This window comes from Topomyia yanbarensis, unplaced genomic scaffold (genome assembly GCF_030247195.1).
Source record: "Topomyia yanbarensis strain Yona2022 unplaced genomic scaffold, ASM3024719v1 HiC_scaffold_5, whole genome shotgun sequence".
Classification (NCBI taxonomy): Eukaryota; Metazoa; Arthropoda; class Insecta; order Diptera; family Culicidae; genus Topomyia; species Topomyia yanbarensis.
This window is the reverse complement of record NW_026683713.1, coordinates 722294-745590: the sequence shown is the minus strand read 5'-3', so window position 1 is coordinate 745590 and position 23297 is coordinate 722294. Positions and strand designations below refer to the sequence as shown.

At 41.8% G+C, this 23297-nt stretch overlaps 1 protein-coding gene across 1 annotated transcript in view; it reads right to left on the bottom strand.

The window, feature by feature from the left end:
- LOC131695720 (uncharacterized) overlaps nucleotides 1-23297 on the bottom strand; it is a 72160-nt gene that overhangs the window by 35470 nt on the left and 13393 nt on the right. Inside the window, exon 3 of the mRNA XM_058984216.1 lies at nucleotides 9050-9472. Coding sequence (XP_058840199.1) covers nucleotides 9050-9472 — 423 coding nt within the window. The remainder of the gene's footprint in view (nucleotides 1-9049; nucleotides 9473-23297) is intronic.

The following is a 23297-nucleotide window of genomic DNA, read 5'->3' as shown; positions in this document are numbered from 1 at the left end:
ATTTTAGCTAAAAGAAACAAACAGAATAAGAACAAACAAGTTTTGTGAAGTTTGCACATGTGCAGTGTTACTTGTAAAGTTTAGCTTGGTTGCTAGTTGAATTGTTTTCACTGAATTAAGATGGGGTCTCTTTGTTATTCTAATCTCTTTAAGGTTGCACAGAGAATGCGTAAAATTCGCAAACGAAAAAAGCAGTTTTTTTCCACACCGTATGTCAGATTTTCATAAAAATCAATCAGCGTATGTAGAATGTTGTTACTGTACTGCTGATTGATTTTTATGAAGATCTGACATACGGTGTGGAAAAAAACTGCTTTTTTCGTTTGCGAATTTTACGCATTCTCTGTGCAACCTTAACCCAGCCCTACCCAGCAAGACAGAGTCAGCTTAGCCCATTTACCGCGCCCTTCTGAAAATTATGCTCCCGGTTTAACTCTTTCGCAAATGGTGGTTGTTGAAGGGCGAAATCACGACTAGAATGCAAATTGGGCGTAAGCAGTTTTTTAGTTTCTACCCACTAAAAGCACAAAGGAATTAATTTTTTTGTTATATTAACCAAAGATGATTCAGGAAAAACATGGTCATAAAATAATTTATACCTACAATAAAAACTACATTTAGAAAAGCATCACCGAATATTGAAAATGATTTTTTTCCATTTGAGTACATTGAGACTTAGGCCCTAATGAAAGATATGTGTCGATATCGCTATTTGCCTCTTATTGGTTAGCTTCGCAGATTATCAGATTTAGATGATCTGTGTTATGACGTCGTGTTGAAATCCACTCACTGGCTTATTAGCAGGCGGTGGCGGAAACCAATTGTCGATGGGTTTTACATTAACTATTGTGACGTAACTATTGTTTATTTCTTCGGTAGTTTTTGGGAAATCCATTTAAATGTTTGTTTTACATTTCTTATAAAAGCAATGTATAGAATCCGCTCAAACTTTGAAAAATCTTTGCGAGGCTCGGTGAGTCGAGTCTCATATACCAATCGGCTCAGAATTAGGACAATGTCTGTATGTGCGTTTGTATAATTTGTTTCTTACGGTAAAGACACCTGAAAAGCTAGCTGAAGGAGTGGGGTTGGGGAGCAGACCTCCGACCCACTAAAACAATAACTCTTACCGCACAACCTGAATTCTTCTCGGCATTATCATACGGTTTTACTTCGAGCAGGGTCATTGTATGTGTGTAGTACGCACGCTAGTTTAGTTAGTTTCTTTCGATAGGGTTAGAACACCAATCCTTGACACACCACCAGGTTTCTTCCAAGTTAACATGGATGGTCTTTGCCCAAAACACGAGACAACCGCATGGCTGCCTACACCGTACGTTGATGTAGACGGTGAAAATGCTGGTGATATTCGAGTCTCCAACGACGAGCTTTTGGCGTTTCTGAAAATATTCAGGATAGTTTTTCAGAAATACGTGGACGAAGACTACTTTCCGAATAGATGGAAGATCCAGAAGCTGGCGTTGCTGCCAAAACCAGGCAAGCAAACAAGAGATTCAGCATCGTATTCTTGATAAACTTCTGATCATCCTCGACAGGCTAACGAACTACGCTGCCAGTGAGAATGGACTATTGTAGAGGCAGCTCGGATTCCGGAATGGGATCTGAACGGTGGATGCCACCCGCGCAGTCATCGCGAGCGCGGAGAAAGCACTGCAGTAAAGGAGAAGGGGTAATCGCTACTGCGCCGTAGCTACGATCGACGTGAAGAACGCGTTCGACAGCGCCACCTGGATGGTAACCATCGTAACGCTGCACAGAATGTGAGTCCCGGACTATTTGTGTAAGATACTGAAAAGTTACTTTCAGAGCCGAGTACCGGTCCATGTGATAAACATGAGAGAGATCAATTAGGGCCAACGCGGGAGTATCTCCATATTCGGCCCAACGCTCTGGAATATAATGTAAGTGTTAACACTGCAACTGCCCTGGGGAGTTAAGATCGCCGATTTGTAGATGACGCTGTCCTGATAAAAACAGGCCCTTGAGGAAGTGGAGATGTTGACGGCAGAGACAATAGGCATCGTGGACGCTGACGCCAAGTTACAGCTGGCTTACCACAAGACGGAGGTAGTGCTGGTCAGCAACCGTAAAAAATGGCGTCACGCGTCGTGATCGGGGGGCACTCGATTCCATCGATGCGTGCGCTGAAGCACCTGGGTGTGGTGGTCGACGATCGGTTAAATTACAACAGCCCTGTCGACTATGTATGTGAGAAGGCTGTGAGGACATCGAACGTATTGGCATGGATCATGTCGATCATTGGAGGAGAAAGATGCAGCACGAGACGTCTGTTTACGGGTGTCTCATCGTTAATACTGAGGTATGGCGTACCTGTTTTTATGCTGCTGTGCTGAACTCAAAGCGGAATCGGCGAAGTTGACGGGCACGTTTCGAGTAATGGCTGCTCGTCTCGCGAGTACGTATAGGACGACATCGTCGGAGGCTGTATGCGTCATTACCGGGATGATCGCCATAAGCATCACTCTGGCTGAAGACGTGGAATGCTACCAGCAGAAAAATACACGAATTGCAAGGAAACTGGTCAGAGTGGACTCGTTGGCTAAGTAACGGTAAGAGTGCGAGAACGCGGAGAATGGAAGGTGGACCCACCGACTCGTGCCAACTGTGTCGGCTTGGGTTCATAGGAAGCATGGCGAGGTGAACTTCTATTTAACGCAGTTTTTGTCCGGGCACGGATGCTTCCGGAAGTACCTGCATCGGTTTAAACATACTTTGCCATTCCTTTGCCCGAAGTGTGTGAATGTGCAAAACAAACCGTAGCATGTGGTCTTCGAATGCCCTAGGTTCCAAGGGATATGCTTAGTGTGACACTATCGTCGAAGAGATTTTCCAGGACGAACATATCAGGGGTGCTGTCAAGAGAGTAGTTAGGAGTATACTCTCCGAATTGCAGAGAAAGTGGCGAAGGGACCAACAAAGTAGCACTATAGGCTAGAGTGCCGCCCTGAAACCACAAATCGGGTCTCGGGAGAAATTCTGCCGCCAGGGAGCTGTCCCCAGGTCCACCGCCGGGGGCCAGATGAGTGGTGCGCGAAGTAGCACCGGGGTCGGGTCGTTGGGACGCTAGCGAACCGGAAGTCAGACTCCACAGGAATTGCTGGATCGACCTAGAAACCCTACCGGATTGCTCGTGAGTAGGTTAAATCCACCGCCGGGGAATAGTGAACCGAAAGCTACGCTTCACCCGAAACCGCTGGACAGATCTCAGCACCTGCTGGCTGGCCCATTGAGTAGGCTAGGTCCGCCGCCGAGTAGATCGGAGAGAAGCGTTGTTGCTAAATGGCTCACGGAAACGAACATCGGTATAGGGGGAAGAGTCACCGCCGCGGACTATCCGACTATATCGTGATAAAATGCGAGCTAATTGGCTCTCCAATCAGAAAACGGTACCGAGAGAAATTTCGCCGCAAGGGATATTTTAGTCGGAGTATGGTGCGTTCACTCACATCGCCGAATAGATCGCTATAAGGCTGGGAGCTGAAGGACTCGCTGAAACAGGGGCTAAATGGCTTATGGAATCAGCAGCTAAACGGCTCAGTGAAACGAGAGTGCGACGAAAGAACAACGAACTATCCATACAAAGTAGGCATTTTCTGTATCGCTGTACAAAAATTAGCAGTGGGTTGAGAATCAGTGCTCTGCCCCTTCGAGGGCAATCTGGGAGACATACTACATATTGTGCAGCAGCACAAATTCTTGATCCCCTTTGGCTCCCCAGTGCCATTCAGCAGCGCAACTTATTTAAGCCTTTTTATTCCCTTCTCGTGCCACATAGCACCGCTTCCTCGCTGAGCCGTTCAGCGCTCGACTTGTTCGCGAACTAGTCGGTGTGGTCGACCGAAGGTGGATTCCCCGACAAAAGAAGTACTCCCGGAACCGAGCCAACCGGTTAGATACCAAGCTCGGTCCGGCGATTCCCGTGGACCAAGGCGTCTGTTCGCTGGTGCCTAGATGACCCACGTCTGGTGGTGTCTCGTTGCGATCTATTCAGTCTAGTCCACGGCAGTGGATAATACGCCAACGGAGAGTTCCCTGGCTAAAGAAGTTCTCTCGATACCAATTCCGTCGTAGTTTTCGCAATATTTCTCTTGAATAAACCGTTAGGGTGCCGTGGTCGGTCCGGCGATTCTGGGTGGAGCGTGGCGAGCAGTCCAGGATTCATGCCCGGTGTTCTGTCGCGGTCTACTCGAATAGTCCCCTGCGGTGGATGAAGTCTACCCCAGCGGTGATTTCTCTCCCAAACCGTTCATCACGCCATTTCCACTGCAAGGTGGTCATTATTTGTGTCACCACTCTGTTGATAGCGTTCCACATGTATATGTTCGTGTCATTCTGTATCTGAGGTGATGCCCTGTCCTTTCGTTTCAAGCAGCTCTTTGCGTGTCGCTTCGAACCTCGGGCATTCGAAGACCACGTGCTCCGATGATTCTTTGATGCTTTCACACTCCGGCCACAACAGATACGTTGGGTGTCCTAATCAATGAAGGTACTTCTTGAAGCAACCTTGTCCCGACAGGAGCTGTTTCAGGTGATACAGATTTGGACTGAGCCACTAGGTCCACCTTCCTTCTACGTATTGGTCCACTCCTGCTGTCACATCGCCATTGAATCGATTCTCACCATATTCCTCGCGTTTCTGGTGTTTGTCCGCTTGTAATGGGGATCATTCCGGCCATAACGCATACTTCCTTTACCGATCTTGTTCAGTACGTCCTTGCGACTCGTACGGTCTTTAGCTGAAACGTCCTATACAGCCTTTAGCGGTTCCGTTTGCACCCCAGACAGGAAACCCCAGACGTATCGTGCTGCTTTTCGGAACGTCGACGTTTGACGTGATCCTTACTTTTGTATTTGTTAGTTGCGCTAGCTCTTCGCAGACGTAGTCGATGTTGTTCTTAAAACTCAATTTTTCGTCGATTATCATTCCCAATTGCCTTAGTGCACGTTTCGATGCAACGTCGATCTGTATCCACTGAACCGACTTACCGACCAACATCACCTCCGCCTTGTGGTGAGCTGTCTCCAGTTGACCCCGTTAACTGTGTCCGCTTTCCATCGCATCCATTACATCCGTCGCCGACACCTCTACTTCCTCCAATGACCATATTCCTGGAACACGAGGTCTTCGTATGCCCTAGATGCGAAGAAGTTCGAAGGAGTATGCCTGGAGTGACAGTTGACAATATCGTCGAAGAGATGTACCACGGGTACCCTCATTCTGTGCAGTGCTGCGGCGACGGATTCCCAGCTCGCGCTGTTGCACGCATTCTTCACATCTATCGTGAGCACAGCCCTGTATCGATCTCCTCTTCGCTTCAATTTAGATGCGTTCTCCACAGTGGCGAGCACTATCCGAATTGCCTACACTGTCAATACTCGTTTGCGAAATACCAACTGCATCTTGGACAGTAAGCGCTCACCCTCCGTGCGTTTCGTCAGCATGTAAAGGACGATTCTTTCCAGGAATTTTCCGAGTGTATCCAGCATGCATAAAGGTCTTTACGAGACCGGATCGCCCGGCGTCTTCCCTGGCTTTGGCAGCAACACCCGTGCTTCTGTATCTTGTACATTTCATGGAAGTTACCATTTCTTCAGCATCGCTCTGAACATGTCCGAATATACCAGGATCGCAGCTTTCAGTGCAACTTAAACATATTCCATCCGGATCGGACTTTTTGTTTAACCCTCAAAAAGGCAAGATAAAATTGTGACTTCAAGGAGTATCGCTCCTAAGACCCAATCAAATTGAAAGAATCTTTTTTGTCGTTTTATCAGTGAGAGAATCAAAAGGTCGAAAACGCTCAATCATTTGTATTTCAAATTACAAGTTCATTGAAACTAGAGAACTGTAACTTACCGGGCCTCTGAGACACCTTGCCTTTTTGAGGGTTAAGTTACCTCGACGCTTCTGTGAACTTCTGCGCTGTTAGTCACTTGCCGATCGTCCGGTTTTGCTCCATCTTCTTCGCTGTACGGTGTCGGTGGACGGGTAGGCGGCGTAGATAGGCCCTTCATCTTCGCCATCGCGTTCCCCCAGGGATTGGCGTCTGTTTCTCAACACAGCTCCTTATGATAATCTGACTTACTAAGATTGATCTCCCGTTGTGAAGATGCCGTAGCTTCCCGACACGCCGCATTGCTCGTCTCCTCTCCGATCCTCTTCGGGTCAACCTCTCTGTTCCAGATCGGCTTTAACCTTTTTGAGGAGCGCTTCATACGTCGTAGCGTCATTTGCTTTGACTAGCTCGACTTCTCCCTTCGGAACTTTCTGACGAGCCGGAGATTTTTTACTTCCGTTTGATCTTCTTTTCTTTTCTCCTTCTGCTTGCGGCTTCCTTTGCTTCTCCTACCGATCTACAATAGTATTCCAAGTTTCTCAATCTTAAGATCGTCCTCGCGCATCTACCTCTTGGGCTTGCCTAATCTTCCATCTCCTGGGGTGGTTCTTGTCCTCTATGGAATCATGGAAACTGGAGTGCTCTCAACGCAAACTAACTTATCTTTTCGTCTGCTTCGGTGGAGTTAAGTAAACAGTAGCCCTTGCCAACGCCAGTGGGCGCTCAGCTACCTCAGCCCTCAATATTACCTTTTCGTACTCCTTCACAGCAGACACTAGTGCCTTCCGGACTCTGAAACCCATCTCCGTCGGGACATTGTTTCTCGCGTCCACAAACTTGTGGAGCACATCCACCAAGTACTTCGCTACCACTACTTTCGGCATCTGTGAGGTTTTACTCACCCCGCTCTGACCTGGCAGTTACTGCTGTTGATGTTGCTACTGATTCGGTTACTGCTGTGGCTACTGCTGCTGCGACTGTTGCAGTTGCGGCTGTTGTTGCGGCTTTTCATTCTCTGGCTTTAACTGAATAACTTTAGCTGATGCTGGTGGTAGTGATCACCGCCGAACGAATTCGCCGCGCCGACTCCGTACGTGCGGGTTTCTTGTTTCTTCTCCATTTCATTGGGTTCCAACTCCGGGACGTTATCTCCGCTCCTTCAATGAACACTCGAACTTCTTTCGGTCTATTTCTATCGTCGACTGTACCGACACTGTCTGCGTACAATCGTACGTCTCTCTCATTTGGATTACTAGTGGTGCATCTCTCAGATCGCATTGTTCCTTCAGCTCGTCTTCTGGTGTGATCTCGTCTTGGTTACGGCATTCAATCACTGTCTCGCTCGGGGGCAAGAGACCATAGGGTTGTTTTCTCATCTAGCGACTTGTCGAAGGCTAAGCCACACAATAAGAGAATCCGCCTGATTGTTACGAGGTCAGAGCGATATGCTCTCTTTCATTTTCATAACGTCGCTCTATTCACTATTCTTCTCACTCTTATTTTAAAGTGAACAGAACTACAGTATCGTTGACATCCTGTTTGTAGAAAATGATCCAGTAAAAGGGTGTGTATACAACTCTTTCGTGAATATTTGTTTTAGTAAATTATTATGAAGTGTTAATTTGTTCAAAACTCTTCAAGACTTAATATTGAATCGGAATTTTATCCATAACTTCCACTCAATCTTCCACTTAAGCTTTCCTGTATTGCTTTGGTAAATGGTCGTTCACCTCGAACTTCGACCGTTGACCCCCTAGTCGTCCTCATATTACGCCTCGTTCTGACCCTATAGTTGTGTGGTTATCGCCACCTTTCATGGCCGCCTACTTCCTTCGATAAGTGCTACCAGTGGTGGATAGTAGAAACTATTGCATGTTATGGATGGCTGCGTGCTATGTGGTTGTTGTGTAGGCTGTTCACCGCAAGATCTTACACTTATTTTCTTGACACTAATTGAACATAGTATATACACAAATTACTACACGCGAAAATCTTAACACTCTTGGATGAAACTAATGCACTGATTTTAGAAACAATATTGATGAAGAAAACAAATACGAGTAGACCTTAGTGGCTTCGTTGAGGAACATTTTAAATAATTTCTGTGCATGATTTGCAAAATTTTTCGAATCTCTCTCCACACATGTCAGTAAGCGCGTTTCCAATATTGAAAAATCCATTTTTCAAAACGTGCATAATATACGTTTTACCAAGAAGGCGTGCTTATCCAGCTGAAGCCGTATATGGTGAGCACGAAGAATCGAGTGTAGTATGAACTATTGCCTCGGAAAGCTAAGTTGTTACAGGGTATTGACAGTGCGTTTTGAATATGTGTTTATTTTGTGCTCTTTTTGTTCTGTAGCAGGACGCATTTTGACTTTGATTTTTGAGTACAATACGATAAATTATCTGAGAACCAAATACATATCGACACTACGATCTCATTTCATAATTAACTCTCACTACTTACCTTCGAATTTTGCTGCTTTTGTAGAACTATCTGATAAAATGTATGGAGGAATGTAAATAGTTTGATTTAATAGTCAAACATAATTTGTCATCATTAATTTAAACTTTTTCGTTCCCCTGCTGCATCAACCGAACTCAACATTTGCCTTCGGTTAAAGAATAAACAAACTGTATCTAGTTTTTCAAGCAAAACTATCATGCAAAACACTCCTGCTCTATTTTCATTCCACATAAAAATAGTCAATCATTTGCGAAATAGCAACGGTAGCCTGGCTGTGAATGTTTTCTATTTGATTAACAACAAAAATTACTCACTATGTATGTAGGCTAGCATAGTTCCGCAAACTAAACAATACTTCGTTATCTCGTTTTGAACAGGTGTAGCTGATAATTTCGCAAACTTTTTTTGTGGCTTAATAACATCTAAATTTTGTTTTATATGTATATATTTGAATGCTTATGAGTGATGATGATACAGTGAATAGCACAGCCAATCAAATGCCAATTCGATAGTTAAGAGACAACGAGACGGCGAGAAGAGGCTTTAATAACTTTAAGCTAAAACTCAGGCAATCCATCCTTCAAAGTTAGCTGGCACAAAAGCAGACACTGAACTCGCAAAAGGTAGTTGTAACTACAAGGCTTTGTTTTAAACTTTTCAATCTGCAAGCAGCGAGTAGAAAGTAGAGTAAGAAACTAACCTTCCCCACAACCAACACTGCCACAACGGCTACTATTCGCATCGGCGCTAGGGACGGTCAGCCTGTCCATGCAGGTTTCAGCGCTGGCAGCTCCAGCACGCTGCCCGCCATCACTGGGCTCATTGCGGCGCCTCAGAGGACCCCGGCGTAAACCGTACCGCTTGACGTGGTTCCACAGGCATTTGATCTTACGGAATTTATTGTGGCGACAGTTGGCCGCACCGGACCCGTCATCGTGGTACCCCTGGGAACAGCACTGACGGTGTGAACCGTCGTACCCACCGTCCGCTCCCCCACGATCCTGACCGGCCGTCAAGTCGTCCTGTTCGTCGAAATCCGTGTCCGTATCGTTGGCATGGATCACGTTGTCGTTGTTGATGACGATGCAAATGGCGCCCCGGCGGGTGTACTTTTGACTCGAATCTTGTACGAAATTGGAGGGATTATTAAGGCAAATCGAAGCATCGTTCGTCGGTGCGCAACATATGGCATGAAAAGAAAGGTAACACAATGCAATGATAGAACAGAATCTGGAAAGCGTTGAAGGGTGAAACAGAATGCTTCGTTGCAGACGCAGTCTTTGACTGAAATCGAAAATTGCTCGAATAGCTCGTGATTAGGGCTTAAAGCAAATGGTCGAATAACGCATTGCGGCTAAATTATTATTACTAGCAGAATTATTAGATAGTTAGAAAAGTAAGAAACTTATTCGCTTTCATCTGCTGATGAAATCTTTGCTTTTCGAATAAGTGGAAGTCGAGCAAATTGCCTCAAAGTGAATTTTGACAGATAATTTTTCAGTACTGCTCATAAATTAGTCTAGGGTTCCCAGTTTTCGGGACAACCTAGTTTACCGCAGAAAGCATTCCATGGTTTGGTAGATTTTTCAATTCGGATCAGTGACGAGGCATTCTGTTTGTGCCTTTAGAAGCGTGATGAAAGTTATTGGTGATCTTTCAAGAGTGGTTGGTTCTTTCTAATGATTTGAGGACAAGTGAAAACATGTAGCAATATACCCGTAGATTTTTTTTATGTTTTTGACGCAATTCTCTCCCCAACTAGGCCATGTTCTCAAAGTCACGTCACCTAGTTAGTAGAAGAAAATTTCCTTCTAGTCACTAGGTAACGTGACTGTGAGAATAGGGCCCCAATAGCCTAGCGTTGTTGGTGAATCGATTGCCTTGTACGCGGCTCACCTGCTTTCGATTCCCAACCCCGCACATAGGGTTAAAGATTTTTCTAAAAAGATTTCTCCAACCAAAAAAGAGGCGAATGACACAAAAGTTAAAATATCTATATTCGAAACAATGAAAAATAAAGCCCCTGATTGTTTTCATTAAATTTATTTTGTACCATACGTTCAAATACTGCTAATCTACAGGATTATATTGCACATAGAGATTTTTATCTTTGAAATTTTGAGAAAGTCTCGCTGAAAATAAAATCAAAATGACGCGTCATCATATGCCCTTTTCACACAATAATCCAGAAATGTTACTCAATTAACGATAACTAACAACCCTTTTAGATGAAAATATTCTACCGTGACTGTTTGGAGTTTGGATCAAATACCTGACCAAAGGTTACACATTGATCCACGCTAGTCTTGCACCTATTGGTGATCTAACGTCGGTAATGCAGGTGTGTCCTTCGTTCGGAGTGAAGCTTTATTAACCTGACGTCAGTCTATCTTTGCAAAATTGTGCCAGACATTTAATAAATACTTAGTAGAATTTGTGCCAGCGCGAAAATTTTGACAAATTTGCTATCCAACTTAAAGTTTGTAAAGCCAAGACAGACAATTCATCTATATTACACAATCAAAGCAAGCCGTTGAAAAACATTTTCGCAGTGTTTTTATTGTTATTTCTACAGGCGGAAAAAAAACAATTGGTTGTTTTATTGAATTTTGCAATCAATTTGAATTAAATTATGTTTTTGAATTATTCTTTACTTATAGCGCGAACTGGCAAGACAACATTTCCCAAATAAAAACTCTCATCTATGTCCTTAGAGGGCATCTTAACTATAGCATAAAAGTACCAGACGTCCCGCATTTCGGCAAAACGTCGCGCGACAAAAAGCTTCCCGTGAAATGTTCTGCGTTGGCTAAAGGCTAGTTTACAGTTCGGAAAACGTGTCACGGGATTTTGGTCCCTGTGTATTTTAAATGGAGCTCGGGATTTCAAATCCCGTGACGGGAAATAAGTCTACACAAAAATGACAGTTTTCCTGAAGTGTAAACCCAACCGCGGGAAACATCACGGGATTTTAAAACTCTCCACACAGAACAATTCAACACAAATTGTTTCCGACGGGGAAAATAGTATTTTTATAAGGTTTACAATTCGCTGCAAGTTTGATACTGTTTGTATTTTTAAGAAGCAGCCGAGTTTTTGGTTTGACAGTTTGGACAGATCTCAGCGGGAAATTTTCCCTGATCAAATCCCGACGCAAATCCCGTGCGAAATCTCGTGATCCATTTCCCGAACTGTAAAGTAGTCTTAACGTTAGGCGAATCAGAGTGTTTAACCCGCTAGGGTAACCATTTAGCACTGGGTGGAGATATACCTATTTTTGCGTACTCTCTCCGTAGTGTGTATTTGTTTACATAATATAGAGGCTGAGTCCCTCTGGAGAAAGACTCGCTATCTCTATCTTACTCTTATAATTTATCAGTAAATTTCATTCCAATCGAGCACGAGACTTGTCGAAAGCACTCAATCCGAAGAAAATCACTGACAGATAAATGGTAAACAAACGATAGACGTGTCTAGAAAAAACTCTAGAAAGAGAACTGCGAAGACTCCATTTTGGATCTTTTTTTACTCGATTAACGCAAATAATCGATTAATTTCTAAAATAATCGAAAAATCAACAATCGATTACAAGCTTTCGGTATAATCGAGCAAATCGAGTAGGTGCTATCAATTAATCGAGAGCATAATTAATGAAGGGTGGCATTGAAAAAAAGTCGCAGGGCAAAAAAATATGACCAAACTTCTTCCAATTTTTCAAAATGTGTCGAGCGACCTTTTTTTTTTTGGTTGACACTAAGAGAAGAGACGACAGCAGGCTTCTTGCTCTTCTTAATTTTATCTACCAGGCCCTGTCGTAATTCCAAAGACAACAAGCATCCATCGTTGCCAGATTTCATTTGCATGATTTTCACGATTGCTGTACCTCAAATATCGACCCTCAGTCAAGAATTCACAATACTAGCTGCATTTAAAAATTGAATTTTAAGTTTATTTGTGTCTCTCTTAACAATACACGTAGTTATATCGTCATTCAGGGTATTCATTCAATTTGCATGAAATGTTCATGTATATGAAATGTAGCCAAAATAAACTCAGCAGCACTGTTTATCATCCCGTTTGAAAATATTATGAACGCTCTTGACTGGCAAAACGACCAATCAGAAGCTGGTTCAATATTGAGGTTAGGACTGGATCAAATTGGCTACGCGATTGTCTTCTCTTCTCTTAGGGTTGACAAACTAGGATTAACTAAGTAATCGATTATTGATTTTAATCGAATATATTGGTCGATTAATCGAATGAATTAATCAAGCTCTCAAAAATTATTCGATTAACGGATAATCGATTCTTTGCAAAAATCAGACATCACTATTTGGATCGATTGGATTCGCGTTTAGCTGTCAAAAACGCATCCAATCGAACATTGCCTATCCTTATAACATTGGACGTGTTGCCATACAATGCCGGGGCATACGTTGCCAAAAATGCTGTTTTTCTCTCCGCAGTTCTCTTACTACAGTTTTTCTAGACGTGTCGAGTCTTTATCCAGAGGGATTCAGCGTCGTTAATAATATTATGCTCACCGATGTTCGATACCACTGACATTTAATTGTTAATTTTCGTTCATTTTCGCGTTTGTGAACGGTTTTGTTTGTGCAGATAGGTGTAGTAATTTTTGTTTGACATTTGTGTATAATTAATATACACACTTAGAAAAAATGAAAACTACACTTGACGTAAACAACACTGTGACGTATTTTGCTATCTAATAATGGATTTTTACATCTTTTGACATGTAAAATAAAAGATCTTTTGATGTAGAACTCGGTTGAATGGAGATATAGAATTATGAAATAACGCTCCTTTTATGTGCATCTTGTGAGATGTAAATATATCTAAGTATGTAAGGTTTAGGTAGGTAATTGCTCTCCTCTTGCTAAATTACGTGTGCGCTGGTTATGCTGCTCATAGATGACCGCTATGCGATGAGGCGGTTTGTGTTTGTTTTCGATTGAAGTGGAAGGGGGCCATCGAGAAATGAACAGAAACCACGAAAGTGAAAAGACGCCCACAATATTCCATCATTTTTTCGGGACAGTTTCCCGCCACTGCTACCAGAGGTAAAGTGCGCGCGTGCGACGGCAAGTTATACCGTCGAAAGAGCCGGCCCGTAGTTCGGGCACACGTAAGTACGGTGTTGATTCGCCACAAGGGGATAGCTACACACTTAATTTTAATTACTACAGTAAAATTTTGCTGGGGTTTTGAACAGCAAACCGTTCGGTAATCAATTCAGTAAAACAATTTGGTTCCGAACTCTCCGCAATCCGTTCTATCCAAACGTCAAAAAACACTGGTCAGTCAGCAGTTTCCTCTGAAAATGGCGACTTGACAGATGATTTGCTGTACCCGTTTTGTAAGTTTTTGACGAGGTTGGGTAAAGTTGGTACAATTTTGCCGAACAACTAGTCAGTATTTTACTGGATAATGATTATGTACCGAAAAAAGCAGAAGAGCTGATAAATTCAGTGAAAAATATTGCGGGTTTCAGTAAATTATTCGAAAAATTACTGAAAATCGCTAAAAAATGAAAACTATTCCGCAAATTTTTAAACAATTTGCTGACAGCTCCTTAAAAATATCACGTTACTGAGCAAGTCGTCAAAAGAAATTACTGAACAAGTTTGGGCTGGGATAGTGTGTAACCATTAAGGAGTGCTCACTCCCCGACTAACGCTAAGGAATCAAAACGCCTTACTCTGGAGGATCAGTCGAACGAGCCTAGCTCTCCTCCACAGTTAATCGCAAAGGAGAGCGGTGACTTCCGGGGTCGCTTGCAGCAAACAAGTCGATCCGGCGATAGTTTGCCATCGTCGCTAGGGAGGGTTCTACAAATGAGCCTTGCTCACCTCCCTAGCTAAGAGCCAAGGACTACTGCCAGTGCAGTCAGCTTTGATACTAGCAGTAGAACAGGGTCGTTGGAGTCTCGGCCGGTCGAAAAAAAACCCGTCGCCTTGCCGTCATTGTTAGCAGCAGCGGACCATAAGAAACGACCAGCAGAGGAGAGTTTCGTGAGAAGTTTTATTTTTTGTTTACCTTTTTTGTTGTGTTGCGAAAATCAGAAATTCTTGTAGAGGCTCCTAGGCCACCCTGACAAAGGGTCTGCCGGGCAAATAAGAACCCGAGTAGTGGCAAACCGCTACAAGTGATGGATCCGTATAACCATATGTAACAATCTGCCTTGACATTCAAGGTCTCTAAAAAGGCAAATTGGCACAGAGCAGCCAATGAAGCGTTGGATAACTCCTAGGTTTTCTCACAAACTATTGGTGTTCCACTGGATGGCCAGTGTACAGTTTCATACGTTAGGTAGTAAGGCTGAGTTGGGCCTGGAGATGCTCTTCCTCGCAGGTCTGCTGCTGGAGACCATTAGGATGCATCTTTAAGAAGTCGACAGGGTAGGTAGTGACGAGTACATATTTTATGTACCTATCGTAGAAAAATAAGTTGAAAAATAATTATAAATAATGAAAATTAATAATAAATGAAGAAAACAATAGCTTTTTGAATACTACATTATCATTGTATGGTGAACTTAAACTTTTGATTGGTATTTCGAAAGTAACTTATTTAATCTACTAGCCTCGTTGAGATTTGAGACATTTGCCGCTTCGCTCAGAGGATTGAAGGGCATTTTTGCATGCTTAGTGAGCCACCTCCAATACCTCCGACCCGTCCCTGCGTCTGCGATTCCAATCTCTTCTACATAACTTTTTGAGTTTAACAAGTTCCATACTCCAACAAGGGGTTCCTCTGAAAGCACGGATAACACGAAGCTTCTTGGCAATACTGTGAGTGAGTTTGTTATATTAACAACCTCATCCAAGTCAGTAGGTGATTTAATCGTTGGAAAATACCCATGAAAACAAGTCGCCATGCCCTCTTCGAAGAAGTCCCAGTTCGTAGATTTGGGATTACGATATGTAACGATATCTAGCGAGACGTTTAAATGATCCAAGACGATGTACTTCTGATCAGAAAACGACGGTTCAAGCTCGTTAGGTACGAGCCAGTTTTCTAACTCATGCGTAATAGCGTCAGAGCAGAGAGTTACATCTAACACCTCTTCCCTCTCAGATCTTACAAATGTTGAGCAGTTTCCTACATTAATTATATGCAGATTTTTACTATTTAAGAATTCTATCAATTCGGTGGCTTTCAAATTGCTATCTGAGCTGCCCCAAATTATGTGGTGGGCATTTACTTAACTGCCGATATGAGGGGGAACCCATTTTTGCCACAGTATGATACAACCCTTTTGGTATTATCAGATGGTGGTGATTCATCATGTAACAGATATGCCGAACAATAGACGTATTTTCTATTTACGTTGTCAACAGTCATAATGATTGCGAAAGAACAAATATCGCGAGTTGTGAGGCCGGATAGAAGATATGCGTCAATAGAACTATTCACAAGTGTACATGCACTAGGCATTTCACGTGGATTTGTCAGGCCATTTTTGTTGAAAGCTACGAAGACGGGGCCCGCGGGGTTAAGTAGCTTTCCAACATAGAAGTTTCCTTTATCGAAATATAGTTCTTGAACCAAAGCTACGGAAGCTGTTCCTTCCTGCACAAGGCGAGATTGATTCATGGTTGTACGTTTACGCTGAAGATTAATTTGGATTATAGCACTACACATTTCATCACACAGCAAGCACACGTCACTTATTGTACAGCAACTAGAAGCTTTATTCGGTTGGGGTTCGTTACAACACTACAGGCCACATCACACATACGAACCGATTTGACTCTACCCCATTAGGGGTTCGATATTTTACACACATACACCTCGCCAACGGTCGGCGCAAGCTTTTAACTAAGGTACCATACATAAATGACGTAGCATTTTTGGGTGTAGGGAGGATATACCAAATTTGGGACGAAGTGTGACGAGGGGGAGGGTAGGGTCAGAAGTTGTGCGACGTATCATTAAGTTTAAAACCCATTGTTTAGAGAAAACAATTTAATGATCCTCCATTTCCAAGAGAAATGAATTTAAATTCAAACAAGTTACCTTTGATGCGGTTTTTCAAGGAGTAAATTTTACAATTCGCGGAATTACAAGTTCGCAAAAATACGAAAAGATTTTGTATGCGGATTTAACTTGCTGGATTAGTTAGCTAATGTTGCTAACTAGTAGACTTAGTTTGGAAGCTGAACTAAATTTTCACTTCGGATTCAACCAAGGAAAATTTAGTAATTTAAACGAACGTATGGTTCTCAGAATCTGCAGCTGCACGATTGTGAACTGAGAGAACTTGTCTTCATGCTCCCCTTGACATATAAAATTCAAAACAAAACTATCAACACTATATTTGTCATGAAATGGGCTTATTTTGCACGCAATTTTCTGTTATAAAGAAAATGTTGATAAAAGTCGTCAAACATTTTGAAAGAACAAGTATTTAAAATAATTGAAAAACATATGTAATTTTTTTTCACCAGGGCGCTTTGCATGGGACAAGGGGGAGGGGTAGGTAAATGCTACGTTATTTACAAGGGGTAGGTTAGAATTTTGTGACCAAATGCTACGAGGAGGGAGGGAGGGTTCAAAAATCGCCGAAAAAAGCTACGTCATTTATGTACGGCCCCTAACTAAAATTTCAAAAATCAAGTAACGGTAGATCGAATGCAGATTTTATACGGATTTCTTCTAGAACTGAATAGCAAATCAGTGACAATTATGACAATTTAATATTTGTTTGTATTGCTTTATTGTGGAGTTAAAAGTTTAACAAGCCCGTTCTGATAGAGCGAACAATTTCGTTACTTCGCCATAAAAGTCATCCGCCCTTTTAGATAACAACCCACTTTTCTGTCTCTGTGTAGTTAATATCTATTACCAAAGTCTGTCGTAATAGCACGCAGCGAGCATGATTCCGCTTTTATCCTGCAATCTGCTGAAATTTTCTTTCCGCCTAACTGCTATTCAAGGCCATGCCCCCAGCTATTGCTTTTAAGTAGATTTCTATCCCGTCTGCAGTCAGTTAAAATTAATGACCTTCCGCTTTTGACTAACTTTCCTGCTGAATTACGATGTCGAGTTGGAAAAAATAACTCTGCGTGCTTCCCTGTCGTAATCCATCTTTTTTCGATCTTTACAGCAAAATCTTATCAACCTGCCGAATGGTGGTCGTGTCGGGGGCTACCGGCTGCGCCTTCCGTCTGTCCCTGCAGTTTTTACATTTTACGACGCACAGACCAATTATATTCGCCATCTAATCTGGGCCCATGAAAAATTAACGCCCTCTGGCTAACTGTTCAGAGAAAATCTGAAAATCTTTTCTCGCCTTGTTTGTACACTCCGCCCAATGGCAAAAAGAAGCGTGAACAAATTTTTTCCAACACCAGCACCCGATTGGTGACGGCGGTGATTATGTTTATCTATGCATAATTACGCGAAAAATTAAAGTCAGTATTAATGTTTTTCTTTCGCTAGGCTTATTAGTTCCTGGCACCGTAGGCACAGACTGGCAGACTCAACACTCGAAAACAATGTTTCAAACGGTTTAACGGCATTTTTAATACATTTTTAGTTGGGACTGTGGTCGCATTTGCGCTGATGGGGCCACTGACACATGTACAAGTAGGCGCGAGATAGACGTTTGCATTATAGTTGGACTTGGAAAATTTATGATTCCACTTATTACAAGAAACTTTGTTCGAAATTTCAAGACAACGTATTTTTTTTTTCATTTTTTCGAGCATTTGGAGTATTTTACCGAAGACTGCATATCTAGAAGCCACTCCACTTGCGGGTAAAGGTGGTACTTCCCATAGTGATGCAGACACACATATACATTTTTACAATAGACTTCCTACCTTCCTCCAATAGAGACGCTGTATCCTCTGTCACTACTCGTTTGTATGGGGGATGGAAGGAGATATCAGTCTTCTTAATATGTAATCTTCGATTTTACTCTGATGACGTCATCCTGCAATGTTCCATAGACTGTTTTCAAGCCTGGCAGATAACCCACTAGCATATGAGTGATAGGGGCCGTGCATAAAAAGTGTTCTGAAAAAATCGGCGGATCGATATTTTTTGGTAAAATTTTCTCATTTCTCATTCTCATGTGTTGGTCTGTGCTGTACGTATGAGACTGGTGTTTCGAACATTGCTGATTGCTTTGACTTGTTTCTTGGGTTTACGGATTAGGGACGTGAAACCATTTTTCTTGTTTCCTGTCATCTTGTTAACGTTGCTGGTAGTTTCTGGTTTATCTTTTTCCTACGGTTTAGCAGGTGTTACTGGTTGGACAACAGTTTGTGGTGAAGTTTATGAAATTGTTATTATGGTAATTATTTTTTCTGCAGTCAACCCGTGCACGGTTTCCCGTAGCGTCGGGGACACATCCAGGTTGCAAGATCACGACGAAAGGACCACTATACGTGATATAGGAAAAAAAATTTTCAAGCAATTTAAGATAGCCTTTGTGTCTTCAACAAAGTTGTAGCAAATGTTACTAGCAAAGAATATACATACACATTATCGTTGAACGTGTTCTATTTAATTTACCATGAAAAGATGAAACGGCTTATCACAGTGCGCTTGGATAATACGTTTTTGCTCCTTAACGGGTTATTTACGGTGGAAACAACCCTACAAATATAACAAAGTTGAAATATCTGTTTACAAATTCAACAGATAGGAAGGTACTTTGTTTCGCAAAAATACGTGTTTCGATATAACAAACAACTTTGTGGAAGATTTCAAGAACGTAGGAGAAGGGCTAAAAAGGTGATAATGGAATAAAAAACTAATTTTATGGGGCCTTTCATATAAAATGTTTCATAACATGAAAACTATTAATGTTAAATATATTATGTCCTCGGCAAATAATTTTGCAGTAACGTTTGCTACAACATTGCTGAAGGCATAAAATCTGGTTCATAGTTTCAAAAATAATTTCACTTATAGGTGAATCAATCAATGAAATATATTTCTATAGATGCGGAATCTTTAAGACAAGAACTTCCCGAACAAACTATACTTCAAAAGTTAGCGGTTAAAGTACGATTCAGACGATACATCAGCTTCCGTCAACGTCAACGGAACGTCACCGTTCCGTCAGGATAAGTTTAATACTTTTCTCTTGTGCCCGTTCACACATGCCGTACGTCAAAACGTTCCGTGCCGTTGATGTTGTGTGTGAATGCCTCCATTTTACTGCATGTAACTTATCCTGACGGAACGGTGACGTTCCGTTGACGTTGACGGAAGCTGATGTATCGTCTGAATCGTACTTAATGATGCTATTAATTTTAAGTACGAAAACGACGTTTTGAAACACTGTGTGTAGTCAGCCAATTGAGCTGACGCAAGTCGATTCAGTTGGTGGGGAAACCGAAATGATTTTTTGTGGGACTATAGTGAGTTTGGAATATTGTTCTAGGTGGTTTACTGTTGCAACCTCTCATTGTTTGACTCGCGGGCTCTGGTTGTGGAAGAGGTTTGCGAAGGCTAGGACTGGTATAGTGTCAACTTTATTATAGAATTTAATTCAATCGTTATAATGTATTTGAAAAGTTCATGTAGGATTTTATCCCTTTCTGAGCACATATTATATTTTGCGAAAGGTCGTTGAAGGTGACCAAGTTTTTCGGATTTCGTAAGAAAAATAATCTTCTCACTGTTGCTGGTATTAACAATCTGCTGCGGCGGCTTGTCGAGAAGGATCTCTTTTAGTCGGGTGGATCAACAACAATCGAGTTCTCGGTGTTATCGTTGGCTGCTTCTGCATCGGCCCTTAACTGTTAGTTAGATAGGTGAGAATATAGCACCGACAAACCGACATGACGGAGGTATTCGAAAAGTGTCCCATACAAAATAACGATTGTTTTGACATGAAGCGATCGCTACCATGAAATTTACGACAGATTACTCCGCCATGTTTAAATCAGGACAGGCTTTTCGATATGTATATTGATATTACAGAAGGTGTGCAATTCCGTCAGCTGTGTATGTAGTGGTAATATGCATCAAAATAGTATTCAGAATTAATTGAAAATGCACGTGCTGTTACTTTTTTTGCTTTTAATGGAGTTTTGTGAAATAGTGCTTAAATAAGATAATAAAAAGCTGGAAAAACGATATTTATGAATAAAAGAAAGTTTGTTCATTCTAACACACCTGGTTCAACATCGATACACTTGATTTTTCGTATTGTTATTTTATCGACCAAGACTACCACGCGAACCATTATACAGATGCCGCTAGTGTAACAACGTATTTTATTTTAAACAATTAGGACAACATCTGACGCATTTTTTGTTTCATGTGGCATGTCGGTTCGTCGGTGATTATAGCACAGACTAACAGACATAACACTCAAAAACAAAGCTTCGCCCGCTTTAACGGTCATTTTAAATATATTTGTAGTTGGGACTGTGGCCACATTTGAAATTATGGCGCCACTGACATATGAACAAGTATATGGGGGATAGACCACTAGTGAAAAATTGTTCCCAAACCTGAGGGGTAACCCACCAGTAAATGAGTGATTGGGACTGTGAATAAAAGGTGGAGCTAGTGTTCTGGGAAAATTGTCGGATCGATGTTTTTTGAGGGAATTCCCTCATAGTGTTATGTCTGTTAGTCTGTGATTATAGTTCCACAACCTCCCAACAACTGGCAACTCATATTCCGAACGTCAAATTCTGGCAACCCACGCAAATGTTCAACCCAGTGTGTATGTAAGGAGAGTGAAGACAACTGTCTGTGATATTCCAAACGCACAAACGACCTCTCGAAACCCGGTTAAAAATGCGGAAGAACATGGTCAGGCGATTTAAACAGTTTGACGTTTAACCACAGACTAACAGCCATAATACTATGACGGAATTTCCTAAAAAAACATCGATCCGACAACTTTCCTAGAACTCAAGCTCCACCTTTTATTCACGGTCCCAAACACTCATTTACTGGTGGGTTACCCCTCAGGTTTGGGAACAATTTTTCACTAGTGGTCTATCCCCCATATGCTTGTTCATATGTTAGGGGGGGGGCATGATATCAAATGTGGCCACAGTCCCAACTACAAATATATTTAAAATGTTCGTGAAAGCAGGCGAAGCTTTGTTTATGTGTTATGTCTGTTAGTCTGTGGTTTAACTCTCGCCTGTGCTAATTGCCCCTAGGAACAAATGCAATTTGCGAATGCGATTTAAAGGCAATTTCAACACTCAGCAAGTTTTCTGGCGGCTGAAAAGGACTTGGTTGTTTTTGCGTTTTTCAAACATGGCGGTTCATGTTTGGCATAAGCTTAAAATAGTTTTTTAAACGATTGGCGTGTTCTCGCTTGTATTTTGTTTCTCTAGTGCACCTCATTTAGCCAACGAATGTGGGAAATTGTGGAATCATGTGTAAATATAGTGGAACAAGATATCTGAACTAAACCGAAGACTACATCTTAAGAAGACTGATATCTCTTTCCTTCCCCCATACAAACGAGAAGCGACAGAGGTTACAGCGCCTCTATTGGAGAACGGTAGGAAGCTTAATGTAAAAGTGTATATGTGTGTTTGTATCACTATGGGAAGTACCACCTTTACCCGCAAGTGGCGTGGCTGTTACTGTCTCCAGATACTGGACAGAGTTGCCAGTCTTCTTGATATGCAGTCTTCGCCTAAACTCTTAATAAAAGTCAGATTGTGGTAAGTTTTGGTGTGCAATGCCAATTTCACCATTGATTCTTCCTATAGTTTGGTGGTGATTACCTAGTGTAGTGATAAGTTTATGTGAGCAGATAATGAATCCGAAAATAAGTAATATTTGTAATTTTCATATTAGGCAATTAAGGGCGATTAAATGGCGCGTTCCCTGGGCGATTTGGGGGCGATTTAATGGCGGGTAGAGCGGCTAAAAAATGACGGCGGCAAATCGCCCAAATGTTGCATTTGAAATAGCCCCCTAATTGCCAGAAATTTGCTGGCAAACGCAAGGGCAATTAGCGCATCCGAGTTAGCAAATAGCCCCCCGTTAGCCAGTAACTTGCCCTTTTTGACTGGGAATACATGGATTAGGCTCGTTTGGAATGACATTCACAAATAATCAATGTTCCAATTTTGACAGTTTCGTCACTCTCCTTATATGCACTCATGTTCAAGCTTTAGCTACACGCTCATTTTAAACTACACAAAATTTTAGTTCTAACTACTCAATTTCAAAAACCGGGGTAAACTGTCAAAAAATTAATATCGATTGGAGTAGAATTGATAACATACTGTTGGTGCACGGAGTGGCACAATCAGCAAACAAGATTGAAAATTGATTCAAATGTTGATTAAGCAGCAAAAGAATCGACGAGGAGACATTCGGAATACTAAAAGTTAAATTTTCGTAAGTGTTGTTCTTTTTTTAAATAACATACTTTATTATTTTTTAGATCCATTCGAACGAGATCCTATTTACAGCAAAAAGGGAGAAAGAACCTCGGAATAGGCTTATACTCATCGTATAAACGACTAGAGATGCAGGTAAGTGGAATTTTAAATAGTGATTAAGACGTTTGTTACTGTTACGGAACGGTTACATTTCATATTTGGTCTTTGCGTAAAAAATACTCAAAATTGACATTTTCTTACCGAACTCAAAACTGAGTAAGCGAGAAAAACTCAATTTTTGACTATGTGCACCCGAATAGAATTTTACAATAGCATTTACCCTACAAACAATCATAAAACAATAAAGATTATAGTTATTACAGTTTCAACATTGTTCGATGCCAAGTTCTCACAGTAGATTTACAATAAAATTTCATGTAACAATAAATTTCACTGTTCAGCAAAAAACTGATACAGTGCATTCACATTAAATTTTACTGTTTTCGAGAAAAAAATGTATGGAGAAAAATTGATTTTTTTAATGTTAAGATACATAACCACCCCCCTTTTTCACAGTAAAAGTCTATTTTACATTGA